The sequence below is a fragment of the Leguminivora glycinivorella genome, chromosome Z (genome assembly GCF_023078275.1).
Source record: "Leguminivora glycinivorella isolate SPB_JAAS2020 chromosome Z, LegGlyc_1.1, whole genome shotgun sequence".
Classification (NCBI taxonomy): domain Eukaryota; kingdom Metazoa; phylum Arthropoda; class Insecta; order Lepidoptera; family Tortricidae; genus Leguminivora; species Leguminivora glycinivorella.
The window spans coordinates 45436935-45450315 of NC_062998.1; the positions used below are offsets into that span (position 1 = coordinate 45436935).

The following is a 13381-nucleotide window of genomic DNA, read 5'->3' on the forward strand; positions in this document are numbered from 1 at the left end:
TAAATGGTTTAATTAAATGTAGAAATTATTTTTATAGCTAAGGTAAAAAGGTACTCAATACTTTTGGAGAAGACTTTACAAGTGTACATATTGTTATGTAACATACTGAAATATTTGGGTTTCTCAACATTTTTACATAATGGCATTATAAATTGACCATAAACAAAAATATACATAAAAATTGATTTGTTTTATTACATATTTATAAATTTATTTACTTTCAATGATGTTTTTCATAAATTTAATAATTATCATTTCTATTTCAGGAAAAAAGAGATCACCGTCAGCAAACAGGATCCGCGGGAGGCAAAAAGTGGAAATTTGATGAAAGTGATGAGCTAATTCTTAATATAATAGGGAAGAACACTCCAGTCTTAGAAGGTTTGGCTGTTCCAGAATCGTCAGGAACTCAGGCGGCTGCGGCTGCGCCTAATCGAATACAAGAACCAAGTCAACCTATTCCACAAAATTCGCAAAATAATGCGAATTCAACTAATGTCCTCTGTAAATCCGTTATACGCCTTAAAAAAAAAAATTAGAGGCTGAAATATTGTTGATTAAAGAAAAAACTGAAATTTATAAAAGAGAAAAATATAAATTAGATTTAGAATTATGTAAGTTGGAGAAAGAATTGAACTTAACGCATTCTTCTTATACAGAACCATACCAAAATCAAAATGATGTACAGTTAGATATTGTTGAAGTAGTCGACATGGATGAAGAAAACCTCCAACTTTCTAGAGCAAATACTACCTAGAATTATATAATTTGTTATAGTAATTGTATTGTGTCCATTTTTTTTCACAAAAACATTCCATACTGATACATTAATAATTTAAACTACCTATAAAATTATTGAAATACATTAAAACAAAAATAAATTCAATCAAATTCAATTCATAATTTGAATTTTCAATATTTAATCACTTATTTTGTACCGTTGATTATTGGCTATGTATGGTGGCGAACACTTTTAGTGCGTTTTCACATTATCCGATCCGATATCGGAAGTATCTACTACTTACAAAGGATTTCAAAAGAAAAGAAAACAAAGATGGCGGCGTAAATATATCGGTCCGACATCCGCTATCGGATCGGATAATGTGAAAACACACTTAAGATAGGTACCTACTTATTTCTCTCTTTGCCTTAATCACAATTATCACAGAATAATTTTCGCTGATTGTAATAATATGTCCATTAAATTTTTCTTCAACTAAAGATTTGTATTAATTCCCTTAACACTTCAATCGCTTCGGGGTCCATTAGATTATTACCAACATTACCATTATCTTCATTATATCTCTCATTATCCTCGTTATCAGCCGTATAGTGATACGGAACATAATACTGCACTCCTAGGCGTTTTTCTAAATTGTGAAGGGTGACACACCCTAAAAATATATTGCATGCTCGCAAAGGTTGTACACGGAGATGATTAAGACAGGGGAATTTTTCTTTTAATACCCCTAGAGCGTTTTCAACTAATCTTCTTGTACTTTTAAAAGCTCGCAAAAATCGCATAACTGCTTCTGTGATTGGTATTTCAACCGGGATGTTTGGAGTAATGAGCCATTTTTTCATGGCATATGCACTGTCTCCTAACAAGAATGCATTAGGAAACGGCCTCCAACCATTCTCCCATTGCTCAGCCAAAGTTGAATTACGTAGCACTCTTGCGTCATGAACGGAACCCGGCCATCTAGCACTGGCGTAAAAAAACTCTAAGTTTGGCCCACAAACAACCATCGTATTAATGGAATGCCCACCTTTCCGGTCAACATACATGTACTCATGTTGGTGAGGTGAGTCAATGGGTATTAACGAACCATCAACGACTCTGCCAATTCTTGGGATATTTGCGATTTCGCTAAATAAATCCGGGATAGCATTGGAATTCTCCGGCCATCGTACTTCTGTCCCAAACATTTCGTTGACAATTGCAGTCGTAACTCGTTTGACACACCGATGAACGGTAGCCTTTGATACTCCATGATTATCTCCGTTAACGTGATATTGAGACCCTGATCCCATCCAATGCAGAGTACAAAGAATTTGCTGGCAAGGAGTCAAAGCTTTGTTCCGTGTCGTTGGATGTTCAATATGTGCACCGATTCTGTTTATTAAATATTCTACACTGATTTTACTGACACGGAATTTTTCTTTAAATGAAAAATCCGTGAGATCGAAAGAAAAATTAATCCTTTCTTTAAATCTTCTTCTATGTGCGAATACATCAATATCACTGTCACTATCGCTAGCGTCACTACTACTCGCATGGAGAGCCATTTTGAACTAAATACGTGTATGTCAACCACGAACTAATACAATTGTCACGCAATTCGACACATCTTAAACCTCATGTCAAGATTTACTGACAATTCTACAAATATATCGCCTAGAAATAATAACTATTGTTTCACAACATAATTGTAATACATACAATTGTAGCAGAATGCCTGTCATGTTTGTAAGCAATTCTATAGAAAATATTTTAGAAAATTGTAACATGTCACCTGTTATCGACAATTGTCGCTCGACATATGTCATTGACAATTGTAGCCTTTTTGAAACAGGGATCAGCTAACGTGCTATTAATTACATTGTAATCCGTAGATTTTCGGTCAACATTAAAAAGCAGTGATGTATCATCAGCAAAAAGTACTATTTCACAAAAGTTTTTTACTATACATGGCAAATCATTTATATAAACCAAAAACAGGAATGGACCTAAAATTGAGCCTTGTGGCACTCCTAATTGGACTACAGTCCCGCTAGAGCGAGTTTTGTTAACAACTACTGTTTGTGTTCTATTGCTAAGGTAAGAAGACAACATAAAGTTTAGGGCATTTATAGACAAACCATAGTGTTCTAATTTCAAAATGAGCGTTCCATGATCCACACAATCAAAGGCTTTTGAAAGATCACAAAATATGCCAATTGCATCACAAGAATTTTCCCAAATATTATATATATGTTTAATGAGTACCGAAGCAGCATCGGTCGTGGAACGGCCCCTTGTGAAACCGAACTGTTTGCTTGTAAGTAATCTATGTCTGTTGAAGTGTCCCAGTAGATCATTTAACATTAGCTTCTCAAAGACTTTACTTAGTACAGGAAGTATTGATATGGGACGGAAATTGGTTATATCACTCGAATCACCCGATTTAAAAAGCGGTATGACTTTGCTACATTTCATAAGATCTGGAAAGGTGCCTTGTGAAATTGAAATATTATATATTACGGCCAAGTAAGGTGCTATTATATCTATGACATGACTAATTACTTTAACTGATGTTCCCCATAAGTCTTCCGTTTTCTTTAAATTGAGTGACTTGATTGTTTTAACAATATTTACAGAGTCTACTTGACTAAATTCAAATGAATTATTACATTTCTTAACATTAGCACAAAGTAATGAATGGGCTTGAGCCGCAGAAGAATGTAAACATTTTGTGGTGTTAACGCCTATATTTGAGAAATAATCTTCGAATGCCGAGGCAACATCGCTGTTCGACACTATTTGTTGATTATCTTATACAATGTTGACTTGACAATCGCGTGATTTACATTTACCAGCTTCGTTATTTATAATACTCCAAGTTGTTTTCACTTTGTTGTCCGACACTTTCAATTTAGAACTAATAAAGTTTTTCTTGGCAGTTAAACACACTTTCTTGAAGATTCTTGAGTAGTTTCTTACATAGTCCAGGAATTCTGAATTCTTGTTCAGCTCTCTCTCACCATAAAGTTCATAAAGTCTTTTTCTACTTTTGTGAATACCTACAGTAGCCCATTCACTAAACTTTGTTTTAACTTTTGACCCACTAATAGATATCACTTTGAAATTGTTATTAAATTGATTAAGAATTACATTGAAAACATCTTGATACAAATGATTACAGTCATAATGCGAAAATGGTATTATAGACAAACTATGTTGAATTTCATTTTTTAATGATTCCAAGCGAGATCCAGTAATGGGTCTATATGTTATTGTTTGTGGAGTATCGTGAATAACGTTTAAGAAAGCTGCCCTTTGGCCGCTGTGATCGGAATGAAAACAGTTAAATAATTTCTTATCTATACATTCACAGTTACAAAAAATATTATCTCGGCATGTTGCACTAGTCACACCTACCCGGGTAGGTTCAAGAAATAAATTAAATAAATTAAATGATTTAAACAAACAGAACATTTTAACAGTATTACTAGATGACTCGAGCAAGTTAACATTAAAATCTCCACATACAATAACATGTTAATGTGTAATTCCAGAGAAAACTGAGATAATGTTTTCCAGCAGTGTTTGTTTACACGATTAGACAAGTAAGCCTGAACTGAGTGTACTTATGTGTTTGGCAGAGTATCTACTACAGTCAGCAGCAGACGTTGCGTAGCGGGCAAGGTGTTCAAAATGAACTTGACACGATCTTATTTTTAAGACAATAAGAGCGTGTTAGGATCATTGTGAACACCTTGCCCGCTACGGAACTTCTGCTGCTGACTGTACCTAATGAACTTCATGTATCAGGTATTTTAGGATGGCAATTAATAATGGGTAAGATACATAGTTAATTAAACATCGGTTCGTTAAACATCTCATCTTATCATCATCAATATTCAATTATTGCTTGTCATTAATTATTACTCAAGTAACTTATAGGCACTTAATATGAGATGACAACGGCAAAATAATCCAGTTGTGGTAATTATTAATAATTTAATTAATGGTAGACAGGAATGAAATAATGATGTATAAAGTGATACGTGTGATGTGAACACATGATTCGTGGAAAGTACTCGTAGTCTCGTAATCACAATAATTAACCTGATGATTGGCACTGGAACGATCACAAATTAATATACTAAAATTAATTGCTATAATATAATTATTTTCCTATCTGGCCATGCAAACTGTTGGTAAGGCAACCGTTTGTTTCCGTGTGGCCACAACGGGTTTGTACTTTAACCGATCCAGTGCTCGCCATCACTCCATCGTTTAAGTATACTTAGCTATTTTACAGGCATTTGGTTTGGGCTGAATGACGATTATTAAACATTTACCCAACGGAATTTACGTAATCGTGGAATAATATAATATATTGTTTTATTTTGTCCACAGATCTACGCGATAATATGCGTTATATCTCAGTTTCAAGAGTACGTAGCGGGCCGCGGCACGGCCGCTTTCGACTTTAATGATCGGGTATGTTACAAACTTCATATTCTTAAGACGCTACAGGAGCGAAAATACTAAAATAGAAAAAAAGATTTACCGAAAAAAAATGTATCGAAAACAACTCAGTTTCCGCTTTCGACTGTTTCCTCCTTCAAAAAATCAATCGTAACGAACTGAAATATATATCATACACGAAAGAAAAAACGACAAGGTCCACTGGTGGCCGAGCCTGGAATGGAATCGAACCCGGGTCTTCAGCTTATGCGGCTAACGTCCTTACCACTAGACCACCCGCCCGCCGTGGTACCCGACGAAATTTCTCTAGTGTATGTTATCTCTTCAACTCTAAGGGCCAGCAATGTGTGCTTGCACCTCCTATACGAATCCTTTACAGGTTTGCTGTATAGCTAGAGAGATAGTGCTGCCATCTATACAACTAGGTAATAAATCAAATTATTTTATGAAATATTTTTTTGTTTTTTAAGTAGTCACACTACTATATAAATTATAAACTGAAATAGATATCATACACAAAATAAAAAACGATAAGGCCCACTGGTGGCCGAGCCGGGAATCTTAATATTACTATTACCTGTCATTTAGTTCTCCTACCCGATAACTATAATAGGCAAGAACCTACTGCCAAAATGTTCAGACTATTTGTTCAGTGTAGACTTTCGAGTCTTGTATTATCACAGGACTTGTATTGTATACTCTCGCATTGAAGGGTCTAACCGACCGGATTATCCTTACCGATCACCCTTGTCGCCGGCAAAGCTGTAAGTTTCACCTGTTCAAACAGTATCTCCAGGGTATCGATTGAGTATGTATTTGAGGAAATTGGACCTTTTTATGAATAGTTTTGAATATATAATATCAGACTATCGAAGCCAAAAAATAATATTGGACAACCTATAGCTACTGATACCTACCGTAAAAGAAACTTATAACTAAATTTACAGCATAGCTTGCTGTATCGCTGATCGCTGCACAATTGAAAATTAAAAATAGAACATGTAAGCAAAGAGCAGATGTTTTAAATGTATGTTTATTGTTTAAGCAATTCTAGGTCGTATCTGTCTCTGGTCTCGGAAGCGGTTGCTGGTCCATATTTGCCCTCTTAATCCTTCTAAGTTTATCCTAACATATTTATTTACCAACTTCAAAAATGTATAAATCAAAGTAACGTAAGAACATGGTAGTCTAGTATAGTACCTATATATGAACTGGCAAGGAGGCGCATCAGGGGCAACCCGTGCCATGTTCCCAATAATTTCCCAAATGCACAAGCTTGATCCTGTTTAGATCTAAATCGTTATGTACTTATATATCGTTCAACACAACACACTTGCTAAGAAGCTTAAGCTTATTGTGGGACTTAGTCAATTTGTATTTATGTAGCATTGTCCTATATTTTATTAGAAGGTAAAGTTTAACAAATATGATATGTAGGCAGCTTTTGTAACAGCCACTTGAGTACATACACGTGGCTATTCTCTCCTACACTAAGCTTTTAAAAACAGTATATCCTTAAAACTAATTTGTATAGTATAAGCTAGTTTGTGCAAAGTCACCACTTTTTATGTCACTGTCTAATTTTTTTTCCGAATTTATGGCAATTGTTTTTTTTTCGTTCTATTTAATTTTATATCCCACTGTAATCTTCTTACGGTATCCTACTCTCGCACTTTTATATGTCATTTACAGAGTCGTGCACTGATCTTTAAAACCCTACCTTATAGATGCAAAGGGGAGGAGAAAAAGTATATTGAATATTCTCCAAAAACGCATTTGTGAATGTGAATACACGCATGTGGTATGTATTTCAAGAAAGTTATGCTAGAAAACGCAAGTGCATGGTGACAGAAAATAGTACATTTCGTAATAAGTGCGAGAAGTATGTCAAGAATGACATTCTCGCACGTGTGACGAACGAAGTTTTTTAATACAGTTGCGAAAAAACACTACTACAACGAAATAAAACGATTAACAATCCGAACTCTCAATTTTCGCATTGTCATTCACGCATTATTTGACAATTCAAAGGCGTATCTTTGAAGCTTTTAAGGCTGCTTTCAAAAAAACGTCAAAAGAATGTAAAATTGATAGTTTTAGTCGGTGAAATACTACACTTTCCGTTATCCAATAGATTTATTTAATTCAAGTTCCAGTTAGAGCATCTTATTATCTTGATTTTTATAAGACTGGATTTTTGAAAAGTAACTCACTAAATTAATTATGAATTTTTCTCTAATGCACGTTTAGAAAAACGCACGTATAGAGCTGAATCAGTCGATCTTATTTGTAAAATTTGGACAATTTTGAATATTAAAACGGGTAAATTTATAATTCGTATATCCTGTACCACAATCATTTCAGACTAGATTTTTATTTTAAGTTTTTGAAAAAGAGTAAACTCTTCTTCTTCTCGTGTCGATGGTTTCTTTCCTTTTTATATTAAGCGGGACCAGAAGGTCGCGACGCTTATTGCCCTGTCTGTCGCGTCCCGTAGATCTTCCACGGAGCATGTGTGTGGGTTTGCTGGGCAGCACAGCATGTGTGTCATGGTTTGGGGAGCCGTCCCACATGTACATAAGATGTCTGAGCAGCTTAGGCTGCCCCACTTTACCAAGTTCTCCTTGCTCCGGCCAACTTGGGAACGCAGTCTGTTTAAGGCTTTCCAGGTCGGCCATGGTTGTTTATGCCCGGCTGGGAGCATTTCGGCGGGACGAACGTAGTCTTCAGGAGGGGCACGGGTACTTTGCCAGTGTGCTAGCCGATTTTCGGGTGGTGGGGCACTGATAGCAGTGGTGCACCGCATAAAGCTTCTTCGGCTCTTTAGACGCGGCGGCGGTAGTTCGTGTCCGTGGAGAGGGTGTCTTGGGTCTTGCTCTTGTTTGAGTTTTTCCACAGCGCAGGCCACCTCCCTGCGTGTCTCCGGGGGCGCTATACCCGCCAGAGGGTAGAGCTTGTTGAGAGGGGTGGGTTTCAGACAACCGGTTATTATGCGGCAGGTGTCATTGAGAGCTGAAGAAACTTGTCCTGCATGGGGGGAGCGGTGCCACACCGGGCTTGCATATTCACCCGCCGAATAGCAGAGTGCCAGACCGGTGGTGCGGAGTGTGTGAGCAGAGGCGCCCCAGTGCGTTGTAGTGAGTTTCCTCAGGAGGTTGTTTCTGGTTGTGACCTTTTGGCGTGTATTTATAAGAGTAAACTAGCCTAAGGCGAATTCAATTTTTTTCAGAAATTACCTAAAATTAAGTGACAATTTCATTGAAAATCTACATCACATCGAAGTAAGTTTTGCACTAAATTAATCTGCAACGTTTACTTAAATTGCTGTTATACCTTAGTGATTATAAATTGCTATTATTGATTTTTGCCAATTTTTTGAAAACGAGCCTTCACCGGTACAATTATTACCACTTTTGGACATTTTCTCATATTTTGTTAGACCAAGTAGAAAAACTCCTATAATGTGATATATATTTATAAACTACTCTCAAAGCCCTTTAATTTGATACCACACACAGTATGATCGAGCGCTCGGTTGCGATTTCACTATTTTTAACACGAAAGCCCTCTTAAACTTGCGTGCATATTTTCGATTTTGCTATTCATTTAACACAATTTATTTCAGGGGTGCCATAAAAACAAACATTTACGATTTGGGACGATTGTTTAATATCTACTTATATTTTAATTCAATCGACCCATTTATGCCTCGATGTATTGCAAATAACATTAAATAATTATGACAAATCGCGTAACATATTAAGGTTTTTGAACGTGACTACTTTGACAACAGACGCGTTTCGTTCCATTCATGTTCTCATTATGACTATTTATGACCTATTTTTTCAAAATATAAACCATTTTATAAATTATGTTTAAAATGACTAAAAGTAAACAATTACATAGGAAATATCAATGTGTTTAATATTAATCCCTTAATAGTATGTTTATAGTTTTATTCCGTCTTAGTAAACTAGACTAATATTAAAACAGCTCGGTAAGTAGTCGTAAAATGGAACGCATACTTTTTACGCACTAGTGCGTAAAATCCAACTTCTCGCACGCTAAACAGCCAAAAAACGGGCACTTTTTGAGCAACTCTATTAAAAAGTATTGTTAGGCGCTTCACACACTGCTCCGCATCTCGCAGCGAGGTCCGTTGATGCGTTTTTTAACTTTGTATGTAGAATCTTGATTTTGTATAGAAAAAACGCACGGTACGGCATGGCGCCTGCGGGACGCACGAGGTAGCGAGACGCACGACGACTCGCGCGTTTGGACTTGTACGGAGTCGCGTTGCGTGCCGCAGTCAATTTGGGAATTTTAGTTAAATATACTAGTGTTTTAACTAGATAAATCGAAAAAAAATTGTTCGTTCAGAACAACTCAGTTAAAAGATATTGCGAAAAAATATTTAAAATCGAGGTTCCGCTCTCGGTTGTTTCCTCATTCAAAACATATATAACTATAACTATAGATTTATTGTTACCAATTTTGAAAACCACGCCTTTTTTTGCGCCAAAATCAATACCGTTTTTGGAAATTTTTGATGGGCTCTAGCATCTTTAAAAATAAGAATATCAAAAAAATCAAAACGGTCCGACACAGATAAAAATAATAATAATCTGTGTTGAAAAAATCATTGCTCTATCTTCAAAAACAGTTTGTATGGAGAATTGACCCCTCCTGTTGTTGGTTTTATTGAATTATATTACGTATTTACAAAAACCAATCACATTAACATAATAGAAATGTAAATCTATATTTGATTATATCGAATTGTACTTATTTAGAAATGTAGCAACACTAAGTTACACGATTTTTACAATGGCAATCTCAGATACCCTCACTTTGAACTTGAACGAACCTGTACTTGCTTCCCAGTGTTCTTGTAAAAGATAAAGTTAATATAATTATCTAATCCGCATTCAATCTTTTATTTCACGGCCCTAAAATAACGATACCTGTATCGTCTTAACGTTCGAATGGAGACGAAAGGCACGCGGCCCACGCGAGGCGTCGCACAACGCGCAACGCAACTCCGGACGGAAATGCGTAAGAAACTCGGACGTTGGTGCGTTTTCCCCGAATGCGAGTCCGTCGCTCCGCGTCTCGCAACGAGACGCGTCGTCAATATGTGAAGGGCCTTATACAACGGTGTTCAACTGAGTCAAAAAATATACGTGGCGTCTTTACATTTTCGACTTCGGCTCAAATTGCTACCCACACCACTCGGCTTTTTTGAACTCTCTTAACACCGGTTGCATAAAATACTATCTAACCACCACTATTTATCTCCACAAGTACCTATGTTTACTGTCGCCTAAAACCAGAATAAATGATGCATACGGACTAAGATGGTGTGTGTAGGTACTTACCTACACTTGGACACTTGTCCTCCAACATGCAGATAATCAGCCTTATTTGTATGATCTCTGGTAAGCCTTACTGTTTCAAGTCTGTATACTGTATATTTCGTATACGCCAACCCTGTTAGCACACTCCACTGAATGGAATAATCGACTGGGCATTTCTACAAACAAATTTTACTCTGGGGACGACGGGTTATTACAGGTCTTTAATGCCGCATTTTAGTTTTGTCTATTTTCAATTAGGTACTTACATTATTTATTTATATTTTTTTATTAGAGACCATGCATGCTGTTTTAATGTCATTGACATGTTGAAACATATTCCAGGAACATTATTCCTATTACCTAGCCATGCTTACTGAAAATTCAATGTAAGTACATTAAACCTTCAATCGGATTACTACTGCGTATGTGGTCTTACTGGTCGATAAATAGTGGGTGCTATACTAGTAACATAGTAACCTTTCCAGACCCTTTTTCAGACATGTCGGTCAGGAAAAGGGTTAATACACTAGAAAGTTATAATACCATTTTGCACATTTTGTTTTTGATAAATAGTTACCATAGTTACAGATAAATATGCTACTACCTTGCTTTGCAGTTCAAAACAAAATGTATTGTAAGACGTCACTTGCAAAATCTTTTTCCTTTATTTATCATGACTGAAAGAAAATTATTGCCATGAGCCATTATTGCCACAAACGAACGAAGACCAAGTGAAAGGGATTTCCAGTCAATTTAGCTATACTAGTATGATAAATTTGCATACTAATCTGAAAATCTCCGGCCTGGACTTGAATGGGGTATGTACTATCAGCTGCGAAAGTGGAGAAATTATGAATGAATTCATTGATAAATTCGCCATGCACGTTTGCAGCTGATAATACATAAATTTCAAAAGTGTTATAGTCATTAGAAGTCTTTTGTAACCACCGCCTCAAATCTCTCAGGAAAGGTAGTTTTCAATTCGTCTGTATTTTTTTTAAATGTTTGTTCCACGATATCTCCGTCGTTACTGGACCGATTTTGAAATTTTTTTTTTTGATTGAATGTATATGCATACAGATTGGTCCCATTTTTCTCAGAATCCAGTTCTGATGATGGGATCCTGGAGAAATCGAGGGAACTCCTCAAATCTGAAAGGCACACATATGGTGATTTTTGTATTTTTTAAAGAACAGCATGTATTTACGTACGGAACAGTGACATTTGGTGCAGTGGAACTGCTGATGATGGTCAGAACGGAACTCCTCAAATCTGAACGGCACGCTTATAGTGACTTTGGTATTTTTTAGGGTTCCGTAGTCAACTAGGAACCCTTATAGTTTCGCCATGTCTGTCTGTCCGTCCGTCCGTCCGTCCGTCCGTCCGTCCGTCCGTCCGTCCGTCCGCGGATAATCTCAGTAACCGTAAGCACTAGAAAGCTAAAATTTGGTACCAATATGTATGTCTATCACGCCAACAAAGTGCAAAAATAAAAAATGGAAAAAAATGTTTTATTAGGGTACCCCCCCTACATGTAAAGTGGGGGCTGATATTTTTTTTCATTCCTACCCCAACGTGTGATATATTGTTGGATAGATATTTAAAAATGAATAAGGATTTACTAAGATCGTTTTTGATAATATTAATAATTTCGTAAATAATCGCTCCTAAAGGAAAAAATAGTGCGTCCCCCCCCCCTCTAACTTTTGAACCATAAGTTTAAAAAATATGAAAAAAATCTCAAAAGTAGAACTTTATAAAGACTTTATAGGAAAATTGTTTTGAACTTGATAGGTTCAGTAGTTTTTGAGAAAAATAGGGAAAACTACGGAACCCTACACTGAGCGTGGCCCGACACGCTCTTGGCCGGTTTTTATAAGAACAGCATGCACTTACGTCCAGAACAGTGACATTTGGTGCATTAGAACTGCTGATGATGGTCAGAACCGAACTCCTCAAATCTGAACGGTACACTTACTTTGGTATTTTTATAAGAACAGCTTGCACTTACGTCCAGAACACTGACATTCGGTGCAGTGGAACTGCTGATGAAGATCAGAATGGAACTCCTTAAATCTGAACGGCACATTTATAGTGACTTTGGTATTTTTATAAGAATAGCATGCATTTTAAGTTCAGAACAGTGATATTTATTTAGTTATGTTTGTTAAGATAATTGAGTTATCAAATCAAATTTTGCCAAGCTTCGATTTTTTATAATCGGATTCATGAGGAATTGAGGAAACTCCTCAAACCTTAACGGTATACGTATATTCATTTGTGTTGCCATCAAATAATTAAAGCATTAAAAGCAGCTTTAAAAATACCTACACATTTCTAGATAATCCAACATTCGCAAGTAGCTTTCACCAGAACAACAAAGGCGGCGGTTTTTTTTTTCTTAAAAATTATTAAGTCTACGTTATTAGATCGCCTTTACCTAAGTACGTTAGCTAAGTACGTAGTATGTTAACATACTTTGTACAATTATACCTATGTATTACATCTTAGGTATAATTGTATTATTGTGCTATGAAGTTTAAATAAATAAGTAATCAACTATCTCTCTTTGTCGCTCTTCGGCATCAATTCGACAGGTACGGAGCGTTAGCGTTTGACATCTTGTTAACGCAGCCAAAAGTGCTTAACCTCTATTTTGAGTTGGTATGTAAACCTATATCATTGACTAAAAAGTAAATAATTATTTTGACACTCATAAAATACTAACTTTTGCCCGCGGCTTCACTCACCTTAGAAAGAGACAAAAAGAAGCTTATGTTACTCTCCATCCCTTCAACCATCTCCACTTAAAAAATCATGTCAATTC

The 13381-nt window shown here is 36.2% G+C and overlaps 1 protein-coding gene across 1 annotated transcript in view; it reads left to right on the forward strand.

The window, feature by feature from the left end:
* The window catches only part of LOC125240499, a 170134-nt gene that overhangs the window by 113795 nt on the left and 42958 nt on the right, over window positions 1-13381 (forward strand). The window contains exon 7 of the mRNA XM_048148392.1: window positions 5126-5209. Coding sequence (XP_048004349.1) covers window positions 5126-5209 — 84 coding nt within the window. The remainder of the gene's footprint in view (window positions 1-5125; window positions 5210-13381) is intronic.